Genomic DNA, 22036 nt, shown 5'->3' on the forward strand with positions numbered 1-22036 from the left:
TTAGTATACTAAGAAATGAAAGCATCTGTTTATCATGTATCCTTTCCCAGTTTCTTAACGTAGAGGCTATGTGGATCTGATTCCCCCCTATTTCTTGCAATAGAAAAAGTATTATAGAATCTGGGTCAAACCTCAGCATTGCTGCTTCCTTGATGTATTACAGAAACCTGGGCTAGGTTACTTTAAGTTGTTGTTTAATTGGTAAAATAAAGACAGTGATTAATACAGTAGTAGGATTATTGTGAGATGACGGGTGCAGTTCTGTAGTACACAGATTAGTGACTTTGTCATTTTTTTGAGACACTTGATACATGTTTGATGATTGACTAAAACTAGAAAACTAGTAATATTTGTTGAGGACCATCTTCTTAATTATGATGGCATTGTACTGAACGCTTATAGTACTATGTGATAGGTTTCTAGTAAAGTTCCTGAAGAAGACGGTGACCCTATTTCACACATGACAAAACTTGAATTTGATGGAGGTTCAGTTGTTTTCCCTAACTGAAATTGCTAGCCCCTGTTGATGCTAGGATTCATAACCATATTTGTTTAGATTCCTGGTCTTCCTGCTGACTTCTTAGTTGTATTCTTTATCCCTGTCATGACTGTCTCCCTTAGCCTATCAAATGACATAGAATAGATAGTAAAATCATGTGTATCTGTAGGGGTTCCCTCTTATTTTGAAGTCTTGAAGGCCGGTAATTATTTAGTGAATTTAATAGACATAGGTCCTATAAGATATAGCATTGGTTGAGATAGGAAATAGCATAGAGTAAGAGAAAATAGGATTCTTTCAGAAATTCATAGTTTTAAAAATGCTTGAGATGCCATATGCATTCACTATAATTTATTCATATTCTTATCTGATCTGAGCTCCTGGAGGTCCTCCTTTTTTTGGGGGAGGGGGTACCAAGGATTGAACCCAGAGTCACTGAACCACGGAGCCACATCTCTAGCACTTTTTATTTTGAAACTGGGTCTCACTAAGTTGCTTAGGGTCTCACTAAGTTGTTGAGGCTGGCATTGAACTTCCAATCTTCTGCCTCAGCCTCCCAAGCTACTGGGTTATAGACATGTGCCACTGCACCCAGATGGAGGCCCTACTTTTGAGTATTTTTCTGTTAATTTGAATTTTAAGTGAACTGTTTTTCTTACATGTAAGTAGTAATCATAATTGTAGAAGTTTTCAAAGCTAAAGATTTTAAAACCTCAAATTATCTAAGGTATTTATATGTAATAGATTTATCTTGCATAGCAATAATGTAGGGATGATGTTTATTTAACTTATTTTCATCAATTTATGTAATATATATGACTTGGGATATATTTTTAACAGATCTCTGAATCTGAAAAAAAAAGCTGACTTTGTAAACTTGAAAAAAAAGTTCAGTTCCTTAAAATTTGCATAAAACAGATAAAGAGTTGCAGAAAATTTGTTTATCACAGTGATGGCAGATCAGCAGAAATTAGATCACATTCAGTATTCAAATGTTGTAGCAGTATGATGGTAATTAGAAGTCTCTTTATGTTCATAGTTTTTAAGAGGCTTAGGTAGAAGGTAGATTAAAAGCAGATTCTGGAGGTTTTATATTGAATTCTTGGTCAGTGCTGAGAGTAGACACCAGCATATTCCTTTTTAGGGCAGCATCTGTACCTCAATTCCGAGCCACCAATACTGTTGATCCCTAGCCACCCACCACTTGCACTGCAGTTGCAGTTGCACTGACTGGAAAGCATAGGATCTGATCATTGATTTGGCTGGTAGGGAGGGTAGCAGACAGGAGGAGACACACAGAAAAGCATTTGTGGGGAGAGATTTATGGCATCTATTGTTCTGCATCTCAGCTTACCTTGCACATTCTACCCTTGGCCTGCTTTGGGATCCATGACAAATGCCTGTGAAACCATATTGCGTTCGGTTTTATGGCAATTAAAGTCTGAACAAGGAAACCCTGTAAGCAGGGTAATTTATGAATATGTTCTCAATTACCGAGTCCCCTTTCAGAGACTTTCTGCAACCTCATCATTTTGCTTCCCTGCCTGGGCACCCACCCTCAGAGGAGGTTGTCACCAGTTTGCACTTCCACCTCTGTTCACCGCGGCTCGCCCCTCGCTCTCTCCTCCCTTTTCCATTCCATCAGCATAAGAGCAAGCTCAGCCACACCTGGAGTGCCTAGCAACTTCCAGCCTGAACGGAGGCACTCTATCCTGGGTCTTAGCCGTCTTCTAGAAAAGTCTAGTGGCGTATTCAATACCTAAACAAATGAACTTAAAACACTTTTCCCCTCGCAGTTGCAATTAATAGTAATACACAAATACATCCTCCTTATACAAGAATCATTTAATCTAGAACTATGCAGAATGGAATATGAGTGATACCATTCCAAGTCCTCTCTCCAGCTTCTATGGAACTGATCTTTCTCATGATATACATCTTTTATATATAGTTATTATTTTGTATTTTGTCACTTAACTCTGCATCTAGAAAATCTTTTTCCTGTCATTATGTGTAGATTTTCTTCTATTAAAATTCTGTAGGATGAGTGAACTGAAATTCATCTAGTTTCCTATTTATTGATACTTAACTTGCTTCAAATATTTTACTACAGTAAACATCCTTGCTATTCATGTACACACACATATTTCCTTATTATTTATTACAAGTAGAATTAGGGGTTCAGAAAGTGTATGCATTTTATATTTATAATGGATGTTGCCACATTGCCCTCAAAAATGTCTTTGCCATTTTCTATATCTACATTACAATAGTTTGGGACTACTCATTTCTCTGCATTAGGTGTTATATTTCTTCTAAATTTATGCCAATAAATTATTTGCTTTTCCTGATAAGAAGAATGATTGATTATTCCCCTTATCTTTATTGTTCATTTGCTTGTCTCCTCTGAATTGTATATCCATACCATTTGTTTATGGGGAATTCTGCTTTTTTTCTGAATAGGATTTTTTTTTGGGCGGGGGCACTGGGTATTGAACTTAGGGGCACTTGACCATTGAGCCACATCCACAGTCCTATTTTGTATTTTATTTAGAGACAGGGTCTCACTGAGTTGCTTAGTGCCTTGCTTTTGCTGAGGCTGGTTTTGAACTTGAGATCCTGCTGCCTCAGCCTCTGAAGCTGCTGGGATTATAGGTGTATGCCATTATACCCTGCTCTCTTAATAGGATTTATTCATCGATTTGGCATATGTTCTTGGTGTATATTATATATGTAATATTTACTTCCAGTTAGATTTTTAAAAAAATCTTTGTAGTATCTCCTTTTATATCAGGGGTTTGTCAAATTTGTTAGGCTTCATATATATATATATATTTTTTTTTAATGAGGGTAACTTGTTTTGAAACAGTTTTCCTACCCAACTATTTTAAGCATAGTTTTATGTATTTTATTCTTACAATTTTGTTTAAAATTTTTTCTCATTTCTAACGTATAATTTCTTCATGTATTGCCAGATAGTATGAATTTGGAGATTTTATTGTAACTGTATACTTGAGATGCATTGTTAGTTTCAAGCTTATCTTGAAATATCTTTAAGCTTCCTCTAGTTTTTTTTTTTTTGCAGAGTGATTAAGGGTTTTTGAAAATGTAAAGAGCTTCTATATGAAGACTGTAATTTAGATATGTCAATAATTCCCTTTTAAATGTGGTTTTTAACTATACTTGGTATCTAGTGCAGAGGCTGTAGATTGATTATGCCCTGTTCAAGAAGGGATTGCTACAGAAATCAATATCAATTTTCTTTAGATTTAAATCCTAACAAATAATGGTTATAAAACAAACAAAAACCATCCTTGAGAATTTAAATTGACAAAGCCAGCAATAAGAAAGGGCCAACCTTTTTATGCTGTTAATTGTCATAGTGGAGAAAAAATTCTGTTGAAGCCATGAATAAAATCTGGAAATGTAGAAGAAAACCTGTCTTCAAGTCTTAAAATATTTCTTTGTATGGTGCAAGAACATGAGAATCTGCTTTTGCCAAAAGCAATTACAGCAGAGGCAGACAATACTTATTACTGTGAGATTAGCTATTGCTTTGAAGTAGTTGGGACTTTGCTATAGCAACTAAACTGAGAAATAACATTGATGTAACTTTCACCCATGTAGTCCTATATTTTGCAAACTTTTATTAAAAATGATGAATAATTTAATGGTATCACTTTGGAATTTTTCTAATCAGAACCTTCCTTTGAACAAAAGTGAGGTGGGAGTTGGGTGGGGAATGTATAGCTCAGTGATAGTGCATGCTTAAGCATGCTCAAGACTCTGGGCATGCATCCAAAAAGCAGACCAAAACCACAACAACAAAAAACAAACATAAACCAAAACACATAAGTGAGGTGGGGAAAGGGGGTGAGTGGGTGACAAGCAGGTTGTGACTAAGGCTCAGAGATGTTAAGATGTCAAGTAGATTCTTTTAAGTCTATACTCCCACATAGGTGCGTCTCAGACCAGTGGAGCAAAATTGGATTAACTGGAACAAGAACATTAATTGTAGTTCTATACTGATAGAAATGACAGTGTTTCTATGGGAATATTTGGTAAGATTTTTCAATTCAAATGGGAATGAAAACCCACTTTCTCACACCTGTTACCTCGACAGGGCAGCCATACCCGCTAGTCTCACACGTCAGGTTGGCTGAGGCTGTGGAGTTAGGTGGGCCAGGGAGGTGTGGCTGGGATGAGGCCAGGTGGGGTTTGGCTGCAGGGTGGGGTGGTGATGTGCAGCCCCTGTATCCATGCTCACCACTTCCTGCTTCACCAGTTAACTGTGCATTATCTGTCGGTTTTAGGAACTGGGCTTTACACTGAACCTATTTTTTCCAGTTGCTCTTTTCTTCTGCAGAAGGCTTATAGTTGTTCACTTGTAGTACGTTTACTGTGTTGTATTGCAGAATTATTATGGAGTGGAAAAATAACTAGACCCCCTCCCACATATCTTTTCCACACAACATCAACTTTTCTTATTTTCTTCTCCTCCCCGCCCCCAGGACTGAGGATTGAACCCAGGGCACTCTACCACTGAGCTACATCCCCGCCCTTTTGCATTTTTCAAATTTGAGACAGGTCTTGCTAAGTTGCTGAGACTGGTCTTGAACTTGCAATCCTCCAATCTTTGCCTCCCAAGTTGCTGGGATTATAGGCACATGCCACTGCACCTGGTGCCTTCTCTTCTTGTTGGCTCTCTCTTTCCAGATAGAATCTTTTGCAAAGTGTTTTTTGATCTTTTAAAATTCATGTCTCACTATAGCCAAGAAATAGTATTAACTTAAGTGTCCATCAGCTGATAGGTGGATAAAGAAAATGTGGCATGTGTACACTTTGAAATACAATTCAACTGTAAGAAGGACGAAATCCTTTCTTACCTTTGTTCCAACATGGATGGAACTGGAAGAAGGCATTATGTTAAGCAAAATAGGGCACAGAAGGACAGATACATATCATCTCACTCAAACGTGGAATCTAAAAGAGTTGATCTCATAGAAGTGGAGAGTGGAATAGTAGTTTTCAGATGTTGGAAAGTGTAGGAGGGAGGGAGTGATGTGGAAAAGTTGGTCAACAGGTACTAAGATACAGCTAGAAATAAATCACGATATACAATTGTACCGGAAGGCAACTCTGGATAATGATAATATATGAAATATTTCAAAGGAGGTAGAATAAAGGATTTTTAAATTTATTTTTATTTTTATTTTTTGGTATTAGGGATTAAACCCAGGGGCGCTTAGGCACTGAGCCATATGTGTGTGTGTGTATAATTTTTTTTTTTTCTTTTTAGTTTAGAGACAGGGTCTTGCTAAGTTGCTTAGGGCATTTCTAAGTTGTTGAGTTTGGCTTTGAACTTGAAATCCTTCTGCCTCAGCCTCCTGAGCTGCCATAATTATAGGTGTGTGCCACAGTGCCTGGCAAGGATTTTGAATGTTTTCATTATGAAGAAATGCTGAATGTTTGAGATGTGCTTACCTTAATTTGAACATTATACATTGTGCACATGTGTTGAAACATCATACAGTACCTCCCAAATATGTGTAATTTTTATATGTCAGTTTAAAAGTTTTAATAAAAATGAAATTTGGGCTGTGGATTTAGCTCAGTGATCCAGAGCACTTGCTTGGCATGCATGAGGCACTGGGTTTGATCCCTAGCACTGCAAAACAAAACAAAACAAAACAAAACAAGATAAAGTAAAGTTCACACTAGATCTTTATTAATTCAGAAATCTCCCTGCCTTAAATTCTGCTATAACCTCTTAGTAAAGCATTATGATTCTCTTCCCTGTACTCTTCACAGTTGGTGATCTACATAATGTCAGTTACATCTTTTCTGTGCCATTGATGATTTGGCCAACTTTTAAATTTTCTGTTGTTGTTTTTTTAAAGCTTAACACTTGTTATCCAGAACAAACTTAGAATATGAAGTATGCTTTTGAAAATGACATCCCTTGCCCTTAGTATCTTTGTGATCCCTGGCAAGTTGTTTGACCTCTGAGTGCCTCAGTTTATCATATGTCAGAGTCTTGAAGGGTTGTTTTGAGAACTGTGTGCAGTGTGCATGTATTAAATGTGTATGTGATGAAGAACAACTTCTAATATTAAATGCTCTTAAATATTTGCTATTATAATCCTACTTTCAGAGAAATAGGCAGGCTAAGACTTTTCTGTAGTGGAGGCAGCGCTTCTAGAATACAAAAGAATTGGAAAAGGAGAGAGAAATCGTAAAGGAATATTTACTAAGTAGGTGCTTTGTATTTCTCAGCAGCCACTAATACAATTTTTTCAATCTATTCAATTTAGAATAGGGTTTGATATTATGTAACGATGTTTCAAAGCTTATTGGAAACAACCTAGCAGATTTGTGATGTCTTTTCCCTTGGCATGATCAAATTTACTGGCTTCGTTTTGCTGTAAATAAGTAGTGATCATTTTTATTTTTTGTTTTGGGCTTGTTGTTTGTATAGTTTCTATGTAGGAAGGTTTATTTTTCTGATGTTTCAAATAAACATAGGAATGCTGAAGATGCTTGGTCTTTTGCTTGTTCAGAATAAGGATTTTCATGTCTTGACAGCCTCCATTCATTGATTCCTATCCAGATGTGAAGGTCTCAGATTGCAGGCTCCTTGTTTTTTCTTACGTTATTCTATTAGTGGTTCTATTGCTTGACATAGAGAAGAAATGGGTTTTAGAATGAAATTTAAGATTTCATTTAGGCAATGGAGTTTTAGGCCCCTCTTTCCCTCTCTCCCTCCCTCCCTCCCTCCCTCCCTCCCTCCCTCCCTCCCTCCCTCCCTCCCTCCTTCCTTCCTTCCTTCCTTCCTTCCTTCCTTCCTTCCTTCCTCCCTTCCTTCCTTCCTTCCTTCCTTCCTTCCTTCCTTCCTTCCTCCCTCCTCTCCCTCTCTCCCTCCCTCCTTATTTCCTAGGGTTCTCACTGTGTTGCCTGAGCTGGCCTTAAATTCGCTATCCTCCTGCTTCAGTCCCCCAAGTACTTGGGGTTACAGGTGTACACCACTGAGCCTGGCTCTTAATGATTCTAAACTCTGGTTTTCCCCAGTTTTAAATTTTACAGTACAGCCAAACTAGGAATTCCTATAAGGTCCAAATGAAAACTTATCTATGAAGTATCCATACATAAATATTTGATAGTGGTATTTTCCTGAATCATATGTCTAGCCCATAAAGGTGAATTTCCCCAACTACTTTCATAGCACATATATCAGGGATGAGTGAAACAAGTTGGGCTGGGCGTTGTCTTTTATTGCAGGGGAATTCTGCCTGGGGTGTTAAAAGAGAGAATGTGATGAGTTAGTTCAGCTGTAAATTCCAGTATCCTATTGGTTTGCCTCATGGCAAAAAAAAAAAAGAAAGAAAGAAAATCAAAACTTTCTTTTTGAAGTGATTTCTTATAAACAGCTTAAGAGCAAAAGGAGAAATAACATAATTTTTCTTTGTAGTAGTAGTTGTTATAGGTATCCCTTACAAGATGGTAAAGGAGCCTGGCTATGCCCGTGTTTGCTTAGAAGGGGGTGTTGTCTAGTTTTCAGCTTGCTAGTGGGAGTGTCTAGTCAGTGCTTTCCTTTCTACATAGAAAGCAGGACGGACACATCCGAGCTTGTACGAAGTGTGTTTGGGGAACTGTTGCACAGATTTCCCGCAGAATGATGGGGCAGCTTTCGAGAAATGATCAAGACTGGAATGCAAAGCTGGTGGGACTGATGTGCTGTATGGGTTAGTAGTTTTACTGTAATGCCACTTTCATGTTTGCAGACCTGGGAAAGGAAAGTCGCACTACCTGCTTCGGTTTTTCTGGCAGGGAGTTGAGATCAGGCACCTTTCAGAAGTTTGGATCTTCTGAGGCTGCCTGGAGAGAATTTCCTGTCTGTTGTTGCATACAGCATATGCTTTTATATAATCTCAAAATTTACTATGTGCAATACTGAGTGCATTTAGCTTTGATTGGATTTTATTGAAATACAGTCGGAATAGGTTGTAATAATGTGTTCTCTTTATACATATTTATATTGTTTCCCCCTTAAATTCTATTGTTGTTTGCATTCAGTATAGTTACATTTTCAGCAATGATGTACTTTATAAATGGTTGGTATAAATATATGTGTTCATTTAAAACTTACTGTACAAATGGCAGGTTTTCAAACAGGAATGTTATAAAACTTCATAATAATAAGTGGAGAGTCTGGAAAACCAATGGAATTGGTTAAGATCTCAGGGATAACTTTCCCTGTTTTGCTGTCATAGCAGCAGCCTTGCCCTAAATATCAGTCTTGGTGTTAGGCATCCCTGACTGAAATGAAATAAAGCCTCACTGTGAGACTTGTAATAGGAAAATTAGATGGTGCGATCTGGCATACTCCCTTTTGAAATAATGCATATGGACAGTGGTAAAATCACAGTCTTCCCAGACTTCAACTCTTCCCTGATGGTAAGTGACTCTTGTGAAGAAAGCCAAAGCCCTGACAGTCCACCTTAACTCATCTCATTGTTGTAGAGGGGCAGTGACATTCTAGTGTCCTAGAACCTCCCTTGATCCTTGATGACACTCATCTGGCTTATCAGACTTAAAAGGCAAGGTTTATGTTTTACTGTCAGATAACAGTACCAAGATTTGCTGCTACAATGTGGTATGTGTGTGTTAGCTCAGTCTTTGTACCTGGCTCATGTGCTTTAATTGTGGATGGTAATTGCCAGTATTATCTGTTACCTGCAGTATTACCTGTTACCTGCCATGTATTTAGCTTCATCTCAGTTTTGAGCAGTGCTTTTGAACCTCTAGCAACAATAGCCACATCAAAACCTCAGATCAAAAGAACTTTCTCTTAAATATATTTTTTTAGTTGTAGATGAATACAGTGCCTTCATTTTACTTATTTATTTTTGTGTGGTGCTGAGGATCGAACCCAGTGCCTCACATGTTCAAGGCAAGGGCTCTGCCACTGACGCCCTCAAAAGAACTTTTTATAGTTCTGTTATATAAGTGAATCTTTCCCCCGTGCTAGGAGGTAAATAATTTGATTAAATCATCTCTCTTGATGTACCACTTGAGTCAGAAGTTAACCCGTCCATCTTTAGAACCTGTGTTCTGCTTCTGCATATTCCTTAATATAGGCCTGGTTTTTATTAACTTAGAAAATTAAAAAAGTCTATTTTATTCACACTCGTGTACCCAAGAGGATAGAGTTCATATAATATACACAGTACATTAAGTTTAATGGAATGGGGTATGTTTGTAAAAGCTCATTTAATTATGTAATGATTAAATAAATTAATAAAAATTTGGGGACTGGGGTTGTGGCACCGCGTAAAAATAAATGCATAAAAATTTTGGAGAGCAGTTACAGGAATACCTTAATCTTATGTTTTGTAACTTCATATAGAAGCTGTTTATTCTCGAATTAAAAATATTTTTTTATTAAATATTTTAATGACTTTTCCTCCTTGAGAATTTAACTTTAGGGTTCTAGGTTGTTAATTGGATGGGACTGATGTGAATATTACTTCAGAAGTAACTTTTTCTTGTTTCCATTTCCTTTTTGCTGGAGGTGTAGAAAAGCACTGTTGGAGTTGTGGTATGAGTGCTAGTCTGGCGCGGAGCTTCTGTTGTTTGCAATCACTTGTCCAAAGTTCACCTCACACAACTGGGGCACATTCCATTTCCTTGTCAAGATTGAGGTGTGTTCAGTACTTCTGTTTGAAAGATGACAGAGTCTCAGGGTACTCTTGTAGCCCAAGTGGTTGGAAGCACCTGTACAGGGGATCATAGTACTTGACTCTTTGGAATCAGGGCTTCTTTTTGCTGGAGAAATCTACATGCTACATGTGGCTGTTTTGCTCATCTGCTTTCTCTCCTTCAAGCCCCACCCCTGTGCCCTGGCCCTTCTTCCCTTTTGTGCTTACCTGCTTGGTAAGGTGAGTGCTATGTTCTTTTCTCTGTTGGAGTACATGTCACACTGCCTTCCCATGTGGGGTCCTGTCTAGGTGATGACCTTCAGAGGCCATGGCCAGTGCTCTTCCTCTCCTGCCTGGTAGTCCCAGTACCACCATGGCACTGGACTTATCAAAGGATCTGATGAATGCTTAGAATGAATGAGTGAGGAAATGAGGGAAGTGAATCTGCACTGATCAATGAGGTGGATTGGTAGATCTTGTCTTCTTTGTTTTTGCCTAATGTACTCATTATAATTGAGGTTCATTCTGAACTTTTTAGGGATAGTAAGGCTAAAAGGCTTTTAAGACTTTATTGCTTCAAGATATGTAGCCTTTTATCATACCCCCTCCCTCTTATTTCCTTCTACATAATCTAAAGTTCCTCCATTCTTCTCTTACTGCGCCCCCCATTATATCATCATCCATTTATCAGGGAAAACATTTGGCCTTTGGTTTTTTGAGATTGACTTATTTCACTTAGCATGATATTCTCCAATTCCATCTATTTATTTGCAGATGCCATAATATTATTCTTCTTTATGGCTGAATAATATTCCATTGTGTGAGAACTTTAGATTATGAAGAAGAAATGAGAGGGAGGTGGGGTATGAGATAGACATCATTACCCTATGTACATGTATGACTACATGAAGGGTATGAATCTACATCATGTACAGCCATAGAAATGAAATGATGTACCCCATTTGTGTACAGTGAATCAAAATGCAGTCTATAAAAAATAAAAAAATAAAAAAAAACTAAAAAAAAGATAAGTTACTGTTACATATATGAGTAATTCTGCATTGTTTTCCTGTGTTGTATTGTCCTTTCTGAAGCATAATTCATATCATGGGCACCTATTTTTGGAGTGCATAAAAGCACTGTGGCATTTAGTAGAGAGCAGACAAAGATGAATAAGATATAGATGATACTCTAAGGGGCCAACAATTAGTAAATGTTTTGTGGAAGATGATATTGGTTAACAATTATTAATATCATTGTTGTCATAGTAGTTATTTTTACTGAGGATTTTTGTATGGATTCAGGCAAATACTACAATTTTGGCATAAATTTGAAGTGTTCATATTCAGAATTAGCAAGCCTTCACCTCTGGGTCTGCTTTCTGAAACCCCCTCTCCAAGTTTGTATTATTAAATAATAAATAAAGAAGACTAGACAGTTGGGTACTGAAAAAGTATTTGTTACAGGCAGAATCAAATGATAGGTTATATTTAGGTATCTTCTTGTTTCTCTCTGACAGTGATAGGAAATGGAAGGGTTTCAAGGAGGTATTTTGCAGAAATGCTTATGAAATTACAAGCTGCATGTTGCCATTAAAATGTAGGAGAACTCAAAACGACATGCCATCTTTGAGTTGCTTTGTAAAATATTGGACAAATGATTGGATCCCTTTATTAAAGTTTCTTCAACAGTTTCCTTACCTTGGAGCATTTATGTTTTTTCAAAACTTTTTATTTTGCTATTCTGAATGCTCTGATATACATTTTTATGCTTATATTTTGTATATACCATGATTATAACTTTAGAATAAATTATAGAAGCAGACTTGCTAGAGAAAGGTGTACATATTTTTAAGGTCTTTGATCTACATTGTCAGATTGGTGTAGAGCAGTGCTCTGTGATAGCCTTCTTCTAAAGCAGCACTGCTAGGAATTCACATGATGACAGGAATATTCTATAGCTCTGCTTTTCAATGCTAGCTGTTGGTGTGTCTAACATTTTTTTTTTTTTTTTAAAGAAGAGGTCTCCCTGTTTTGCCCAGGCTGGACTAGAATGTATAATCTTCTCACCTAGGTCTCCCAAGTAGTTGGGATCACAGTAGTGTGCTACTGTGCTTAGCCAATTTTAAAAAATGGATTAGCTATCTTCTTTTGAACATTTGCATATTAAGGTGTTGATCTTTCTGTATTTATTGATGTTACACTAGTAATCTTTGTTTCATATTACAAATATATTAATTTTATATTTTCACTTATATTTGTTATTGTAGAGAGCATAAATAAAATACTTTTAATAAATAGGACAGATATTAAAGAAAAAAAAACAACCCTAGTTCTATTGCAGTTTAAGGAGGTTCAAGGATAAAGAATGAAGAGGAAAAGAGACGAAGAAAGAGAAAACAATTTGTCTTATCCCCAAGGAGAGGATGGAGAACACACCTGAATTGTAGTGGGACAGGAAAGAAGATGATCAAGGAAAGGGAAAGGGGTATCCCCAGATGCAGGACAGAAGGAGGAAGGACTCAAGAAAGTAGAGAGTGCTGCCTAGAAGTGGTGAGGAAGAGGTTAGTGTAGTTTTGGATGTTGGCTCTAGGTATTAGAAGAGTTTGATTCTCCTTTGAAATAATAGCTCGATGTATCAGAGTATTCCAGTTGTTCTTCCTTCTTAAAGCATAAGAAGCCTTCTCTCACCCTTCTCTGCACTGGGCAGGATCTCTCTCGGCAGCGAGGATGTAGTTATAGTGTCTTACCAGACATTTCAATACAGGGACTATGGAAGCAGCATAAATAAGACGGAGTCCACTTCAAGCCAAAGGATCTGAATTTAGGTCTTGCCATTTAACAAGACTTTAAACCATTTTCTGGATAATTGTGAACAAATCAGAGACTTGGTTTCTTCTGTAAAATGGGGATGACAATATCTACCCTCCTGCTTATGGTTGCAAAGAGCAAACAGGATATAAATGCGTTAAAGTGCTTTGGGAAGTTCAGTGCAAAGGCTCACCTGAAGCCAGCAGGCTTTTTAGTCCCTTTCATGGAAACCAGTAGGGTTTTTAGGTTAGTCACCTTCGTGCTGCTGGAAGTAATGATGGAGTTAAGGTTGTGCAACAGATGGGCAGAGAGGGGCGTTGTTTATTGGAGTAATGCTGGCACATAAAACACTGGGAAGAGACCCTCTGACAAATAGCCCTTTAACACTCTCTTGCAGATAGCCCAAAGTTGCCAACATTTAATAAGAAAATTTGAATGCACCGAGCAATATCTTTTGAATATCCTATTTTCACTTATATGTGTGATCACAAAATCTCTTTTGCATAGATCTTACCAACCACATATCTTTTTTTAATCTTTCAGATGAACGGGACAAAGTTCAGAAGAAAACATTTACAAAATGGATAAATCAGCATCTCATGAAGGTCAGTTTTTATTTCCTTCACATCTTGGAATTGTTTTGCATACTCCAATTTATTGGGCAGTAGTTGGTTGTATAGGTCTGAAGCATAACTTTTGAGTATCAACTTGAGAGTTCAAATTCTAGAGCATTTTGCATGCATTTCAGGCATCTGTAATTATTTGGTTTGTGGCTTGTGGATAATGATGGAAGTGGGAAGAAAAGTCCCCACTGATTACAGTGCTTTCTGTGACATTAGTAAAACCTACTATTACTGGACTAAAAAAAAAAAAAAATCTCTGCAGTTTAAGAAATCTGTAAATATCTATATGTTAAAGTAAAAAGAGGCTGCATTTCTAGTAAGATTTTTTCTCTCTCTCAAAATTCAAGTTCTGGAATAAGATTTAAGTGGTTAGCAGAGGGTTAGATGAGAATCAAATTGTATTGTAGAGGCACAGTCTAGAGTAGTTTTACTTCTTGCACTTAGTATAATCTAGGCATTGGGGCTTATGTCTCTATTTCTCTGCCTGCGAGGCAGTTAATTATTGTGATTCTTAAAGGAATGTTTATTGGTGTGCCATGGATCACTTTGAGAATCTGAATTCTGCAGAAAAATACACATGTACACAAAACTTGCATACCATTTCATGGAACTTTTGGGCTCTAGTAAAGCCTTTCTGAATCATCGGGTTAGAAATTTTTAGAATTTCACAATTAACTATTGGTCAGTTTTTCTCCCAATTTTTTTGTGGACCACCTTGAAATTGGAAATAGTATATCTGTGTTGAAAGAATTTTCTCACAAAGTAGCATTATTTTAAATGTGATTGTATTCTTAAACGAGCCTATGACTCTTATCTAAACTATCATACATTATATGAGTGGTGCCAATAATGTAATAGGATCTGCTTACTGTCTGTAAAAGAAATTTTTATTTCAGGGACATATCAGTATCACCTAAGAAACATGTCAGTCCCTGCTCTTTCATCACTCAAAACAAACGATTTCTCAAATTCTGTTAACGTCCCTCAGTGAGGGCATGTCACCTACTTCCCAGTTGAGAATCGGTTCTGTAGGGAACTTCTGTTACTACTGGTAGCTGAATCCTCTAGTGTGTTGACAAGAAATAAAAGGTTGACCCCTGATCTGTGATGCTTTTGTGAGGAAATATATCATGAATTCTTATGAAGTTTGCCAGCGTTCACTTGCCTCTACCAAACTTTTGTTTCATCCTGCATGTACCATGCACTTTCTACTTGGTGTGAGAGGGACCCCTTTCCACGAGATAAGGCAGAGATGGAGCTTGTGCAGGGTGAGACTTAGGGTGTGGAACTTTGGAGCCGCAGCCTCCAACAAGATTTTCTCATCTTTGGGGTGGCTGGCTCTTTGAGGAAGAGAGGTTCTGTAGCTGCTGCTACTAGGCTAACAGTCTTTGTACTTGTGGCTTTCTGGGGGTTGAGCGGGTAGGTGGGGCAGAGAATTGCCCTGCATCCTCTGCAGCATAGCTACTTGGGGTTTCCAAATTGGCAATCAAGTTACGGCTGCTGACTGTGAGCATCAGAGAAGTAGAAGTGCAAATATGGTCCCTCATGAGAGCCATAGCATTGGCACTAGACAGACATTTGGGGCCTGCTATGGACCAGGCATGTTGGACTGGCCATTCATCTTAGGAGTGTCTTATGAATTGGATGATTCATTTTAAGGAGACTGCCTTTGTTAAAAATGTCGAAATATCATTTGAGTGGTTTTTAGGGTCCATAATTGTTCTTGGCAAATACACATCACATTCATTAAATCATTTACTCTTTCCAGCAACCCTCCAGGGTTAGTTTAGTGGTTACGTACAACCTGGAGAATCAGTTAGCAAGGGTTCACATTCTGATTTACCTACAATATATAACCTTTTTGTGTGTATGTGTATGATAAAATGACAAATTTCAAAGAATTAAGGCTTAATTCTGCTGCAATGCAAGAAGAATTGAGAAAATGAGTATTTTAGATTCATTAGACAATACATAGATGCCAGTGTAACCTGGTGCCATAATCAAAGTAGTTCATTTATTTCTTGGAGTCCGTTAGAGGTGAGAGTTTTAACTGTTGGTTAGGGGTGTAGTTCTGTGGTTGAGCACCAGCTCAGTATGCGTGATTCCTTGGGTTCAATCCTTTAGCAACAAAACAGAGCAAATAAAAAATTAAAGTATTCTCTATTGAATGAAAAAATAACTTAGGGTGGTGGAAAGCTAGATAGAGTAGGTTTGACTAACTCCCATTCTTATTCTGTTTTATTTTATTGTCAGCTGAAAGTGGACTTTTCTTCCACAAAACTCCAGAATGTCAGAACTTAGCTTCCGTTCATTCTTTTATATCTTGAAGTTATCACATTATTAATCCTAAAGTGAAGAGAAATAATTTAATATCTCCAAACATGGTGGGACACCGGACTGTTAAGGTTTTGTTTTTTATTAGTTGATCAGAGACAATTTTAGTCATCATGTAATCTTTTCCATGTATGACCTAAGATTTGATGAGAGAAATGTTCCACTAAGTGAGTAATCAGCCTCATCTCACTGAAAGGAAATGTTGGACACTTTTGTTTTAGGCAGCCATTTGGCTGTAATCCAATCAGTGGGAGATTAAGAGTAAGAATATGAATTTTGGTTAAGACTCTTAATATTAGGAAAATATTTCTCTGTTGGCTTTTTTACATCTTCATGGGAAATATTGAATATATTCAGGAGAACAGGGAAGAGAGGGTAGTAAGTCCCATGTCTTTCTCGCCCTATCACATTACTGAAAAATGTTATTTTAAGAGTCTAATAAAAATAGGAACATGTTATATAAATGTTAAGGGAAAGCCTGGCCATGAAAAGTTAATCAATAAACATGAAAGAGTTACTGATGCATAAAGAGAAGAAAATGGAAATAAAACCGTTGAGATAAAATTCAAGTGTTTTTGTGTGCATTCTGTATCTTGTCTGTTTTATTGTTTTGTTTTGTTTTTGGCATTGAGGATTGAACCCAGGGCTGCTTTACCACTGACCTACATCCCCAGCATTTTTTCTTTTTCTTTTTTTTTTTAAATTTTGAAACAGTGTGGCTAAGTTGCTGAGACTGGCTTTGAACTTGTGATCCTCCTGCCTCAGCCTCCTGAGTCTCTTAGATTACAGGATGTGCCACTGTACTGGGCTTACCTTGTTCCCTTTTTGCCCTAGAGCCCTGCTGGGGCACTGAGCTTTGCTTACTGGAGGCAATCCTGGTAGTGGTTCTCTTCTCCTTTGCTGCCCACTCCTCCCTGACTTTTGAGGGTGGAAATGACTGTGAGTCCTTTTCACTTCCTCTTCTCTCCCACAGAAGGAGAATGAGTGAAGACCTGGCATTCTGAAAGGTTGGCAGCTTTCTGTCCTTGACTGCTTGCGGGGCATCTTCCACATCATCCCCTTTGGTTCCCTCCTGTAACCCAGGGGAGGCTTGACACCAGAATTCAAGAAGCGAGTACTTGAATTTGAAGGGAGCACCATGTCCATGGTTGGATTTCCTTGAGCACTGTGATATGTTACAGATCTCCTGCAGATTCCTCTGGACCCTGAGACTGTGTTTGCTTTTCTCTTCCTTACAGTTTCAACTATTTGCTAATTAATTCCTGTGATGTAAGAAGTTAGGATATCTGCAGCTGTTAAACAGCAAATGCCAAGTGCCCAGGGATGATTCTGCCATAGTCAACTTGTAAAAGTGTGTATGACTGAGAAAAGTAAACATAGTAGAGCTTTCAAATGATTTTCTAGTTACTGTTACATCTCTAAGTGTAAAGATTTTTTTCCCTTAAAATATTTGGTGAGGATTTTACAAATATAACCTTTCCTCCAGGAAGTAATTTAATATAGCTTTATTTTATATTTATCAGAGCTAAAAGTCCATTTGTTTAAAGAAAAGAGACTGGTTAAGTGAAACTTATATTTGTTGGTGAGCAGTCATCTCTGGCTTTTTTCCATATGTACTTAGTGTTCTTGTGTTTCACTCTGTGAATGACTAAGCTTTCCTTAAACTGATCATTCCAGCAAGAATGTTTTCCTTTTGATTCTTCATCCTTTGGAATACTTTAAAGAATAAAACCCAGTCAACACTTAGATCTACTTCTGTAAGTCTTTTCATACACTGAGTAGACTAGATTATTTACCTTGTAAAAGTCATGGTTTCTAGATTAGCTATTTGTGGCAGGAATGTTTATATAGTATTCTTTATTATAGTTTAAATGTGTGGAAGTAGAAAATGAATGAATGTGAACACTATTACTTCAGTTAGCTAAATTTTACCTGGAGACTTGTTCCAAAATACAAAATTGCTGATATTCCTTTATCATTTACAGCATTTATTTATGCCCATTCTACCTGTGGCACTATAGCTGTTTCCTTAGAAACTGGAGGGTCTCCTATGATTGCTTGTTATTACTGATCACATGCATTACTGTCTAGTTGTCTAGAAACTCATAGGACAATAGTAAGAGAAATGACACCTAAGATTTGAGTATTTATGGATAAACACTTGTCTTTGGTGGGGGTGGTCATGAAAGAAGGTAGCACTTTATTTTCTAAAGCACTTTAACAGTTATCAAGGTTTATTAAGTTCCTTTTACTTGGAACCAGAATTAGAACTTGAGCCATGACTCTGAGGGTGTGGATAAGGGGAATAATTTAAGGTGATGAATTTTTAGGAGAACATTGGAGTCTAGAGTTTATGTGATGTGCTTTCCTTGTGTAGGATTCCTTCAGCTGGCAATTTACAATGGAAATATATTCTTCAGCACCTATCTGAAGTTGTAAAGTTATTCCATGACATTGGAATTTTTTCTAAATTTTTTTTCTTTTTTCTGAACTTTATTGTATTGATACAGAAGTATATTTGGAGAGAAAGAGACCCTGGATTCCAATATTGGACCACACCCTGTTTGTTAGTAACCATCTTGGTTTCTGCACAGGAGACACCCAACTGACTATCACATTTTTATCTCTGTTCCATCATGTCTTTGGAAAGCTTAGTTGACTCATGGCATGGATTTCCTTTGCTCACATGGCAAAGTCAACAACCTCATGGCGCCATTGAATCAATCACACTATTCTTTATTTTCTGACTTTGTGGCTGGAAGGAAATGCAAATCCCCAAGCTGAGAACAGAGTGATTTCTTTTAGAGAATGGAGGTTGGCAGGGGTGGGGTGGGGGTGGAGGACAGCAATGCTTTTTGCTCTGTGCTCTTGATCATTGAATAGTTATTGAATAATTAATGGCCACAGATGGTACAGGGGACTTTTTGAATGATTGACTTTATAAAGATTTAATGAAAATAATGCTGTTTAAAGTAAAATGCAGTGTTTGTGCTCTTAAAATCTACAATCCATTGTTTTCAGACCTGAGATTTATATCAGTGGTTTCTAAATTTCAGTGCATCAGCTTTTCATGGAGGACTTGATAGAATCCGTCCCAGGACTAGATCACTAGATTCGGGATGGGCATTTCTAACAAGTGATAGAAATTTTTATTTCTAACAAAATGCTGATGCTGGGCAGTTCTTCAAGAACCCCTGTCATAGGTAAATGGATCAATATGTAAATAACCATCAGTTTAATTTGGCAGATTCAATAAGTATTTTAATATGATTTACAAATATTTTAATATGATTTACAAAATAATAATAGCTGTCTTTTATTGAAGCCCAACTGTGTGCTGGGTATTTTACCATATTATTATCAATATTAATAAGAAAGGCTGCTAATATTGCTTGAGTGCTAACCACATCTCAGGATTTGTCACTCTTAATAAGCTCAGTGTGCTTAATTCTCACAACAATCCTTATGGACAGGTCCTAACAGTTATTATCCTGATGTTACAGAGAATAAAACTGATGCACAGATATATTTCATAATTTACAAGGTCATACAAGTAGGAAGTCTTAGGAAAATAAGGCTTGGAGAGATTTTGTAATATCTGCTAGGTCGGATAGAAGTTTAAGGAGAAAGTGAAGGTTATATTCCAGTCTGTCTGACTCCAGGTTCTTTGCTCTCTCAACTGTGATACATTCTTGAGGATAAAATTGGAGTTGACTGATAAAAGCTAATGAGGAACAGTTGAACTTCGCATTTGTACATTGTTTCCCTTACAAATAGAACTTGATATTTACCTTATTTCTGTTGTGTTTTAAGAGATAACAGTGCATATAGTTGAGGAAGGTTAAATTTTTTTTCTTTTTTAAAAGAAATGTCTGGTAGAAGCCCCAAGTATAGAATGTAGGAACAAATCTTTCAAATCATGTTTTTTCAAATGTGAAAACATAGTTGACATTTTCTGAACTGTAAGAGATACATGGAAGAGAATGGAATGGTTTTGCATAGATAAATACTAGACCAGGATTGAGAATCTCTGAATCTTCTGAATCTTTTCATCATGAAGAATGATAATTGAATAGAATGATGAGTTTCATCAGGAGGAATAATAATAGAATCCTTCATATATATGTATATATACATATAAGGTCCAGAATAACACTATGCTTAACATTCAACAGGGCCATATTGAACTTCTGGTGTCATCAGAGCTGTATTTGAAATACACTTCTCTGTTTTCTTATAGCTTACTATTTTACTGGAGCTATTAAATATAGATGTATGAAATCATTAATCAGTGAGGTTAAAGTGCCAGATTGAAGGGCCAAACAATAAGGGTTTTAAGAGGTCAGAGCCAGAGACATGGGGTGGCTTCGACTAGGTAGGAGCTGTGTCAGGGCAGGGCACTTGACTTAAAGTAGAACAGAGGAGTGGGTGGGTGGGGAGCACAGTGCTTCTGAGGTGCTGGACTGCCAGGGCTTGCTGGAAGGAGATCAGATAGGGTAGAAAAAGGTCAAGCCAGAAAAGAAACAGTGATAAGCTAGTGAAGGGTGCTGTTAGAAGTTTTTGAAGACAAGAGTAATATGTTGTAACTGGCATTTTAGGAAGAAACCTAAAATGGGCACTAAGGGACTGTGCTTATGAATTCTTGACTGTGTTCACATAACAGGAGCTCAGTGTTTACTGAATGTGTGAGCCTTCTGGGAGGTGATTGCTGGCTTAGCCCAGGGAACTCTGCTCTTTAGGAGATACTTGGATGAAGTCAGAGAAGACATGCTTTCTTATCAGATCTACAGATGGGAAGAATATTTTGTGCAATAGATCAATAAAATCCATTCTCAAAGGAATTGTGAAAGTTGGTCCTTTGGTCTTATCTGAAGGACAAAATTTTACACTGAAAAGATGTTAAGTTCTGCTCAACGACTGAAATATCTGCAAAGGATACAGGAAGACTGATGTAGTAACAATCATGCAACTCAGACCAGGGGATTTGCTGACTTCAGGTTTACCCCCGTGGTGCAGCTGAGTGCCACCTCAGATTATCTTAATAGAGCTGAGGGTCCATACCACTTTTGTACTGTTCTCTGGTTGGGCCTTATCCTAAGTTTGTTCAGTTCCCAACAATGCATCTTAAGGGGAAGTGTCTAGAAGGAGGTATCCATGATGATGAGAATTGGATACAAACTTGGAGGAAGAATGATGGCGAGAAGTGGGGCAGTGGCCTTGAAAAAGAAGATTAAAGGCAAATGTGAAGCTGGACACATGCCTGTAATCCCAGAGGCTTTGGAGGCGGAGGCAGGAGGATTGAGAGTTCAAAGCCAGCCTCAGCAAAAGCGAGGCACTAAGCAACTCAGTGAGACCCTGTCTCTAAATAAAATACAAAATAGGACTGGGGATGTGACTCAGTAGCCAAGTGCCCCTAAGTTCAATCCCTGGTACCCCCAATTCCTTCCCAAAAAGGGAAATGTGATGGGTGTTTTCAGCTATTGGCAGGGCAGTTATTAAAGAATGATCATGGTTTTGGGTTTATTTAATACAATAGAATATTATTGAATAATTTCAGGATTGAAGATTTAAGTTTAATAATAATAAAAAAATGCCGTACAACCTCAGTGTCCAGTTACCAGCACTTAGGAGGTATTTTTTGATCTAAGGGTATATTATTAGTTTCCTGTGACTGCTGTGACAGATTATACCAACTTGGTAATTTACAACCAACACATTTATCCTCCTTCTGTTCTGGAGGCCAGAAGTCTGCATTCATTTCCCCGGGCTGAAATCAAGGTGTCAGCAAGGCCATGCTCCCTACAGAGTCTCTAGGGCCCATGTGCGCCTCACCTCTTGTAGCAGCCAGTGACTGCTGGCATTCCTCCATTCCTGGCCACTTCGTCCCAGTCTCTGCCTCTGTGGTTCCATTGCCCCTTCTTGTTCTGCATGTGTCACATTTCACTTAGCTCTCTTTTATAAGGATGCTTGTGATTGGATTTAGGGCTCATGGTGGGGGATAATCCAGGATAATCTCTCCATCGAAAAATTCTTAAATTAATTGTATCTGCAGAGACCTTTTCCAAATTAGAA

General features: G+C 37.6%; 1 protein-coding gene across 8 annotated transcripts in view; it reads left to right on the top strand.

The window, feature by feature from the left end:
* The window catches only part of DST (dystonin), a gene marked incomplete at its 5' end in the record, with an annotated part of 497398 nt that overhangs the window by 235077 nt on the left and 240285 nt on the right, over positions 1-22036 (top strand). For all 8 annotated transcript variants that reach the window (XM_079147466.1, XM_079147478.1, XM_079147479.1 and 5 more), the window contains one exon: positions 13551-13612. In XM_079147466.1, coding sequence (XP_079003592.1) covers positions 13551-13612 — 62 coding nt within the window. The remainder of the gene's footprint in view (positions 1-13550; positions 13613-22036) is intronic.

The sequence above is a fragment of the Sciurus vulgaris genome (genome assembly GCF_902686455.1).
Source record: "Sciurus vulgaris genome assembly, chromosome: 7".
NCBI classification, from domain to species: Eukaryota; Metazoa; Chordata; class Mammalia; order Rodentia; family Sciuridae; genus Sciurus; species Sciurus vulgaris.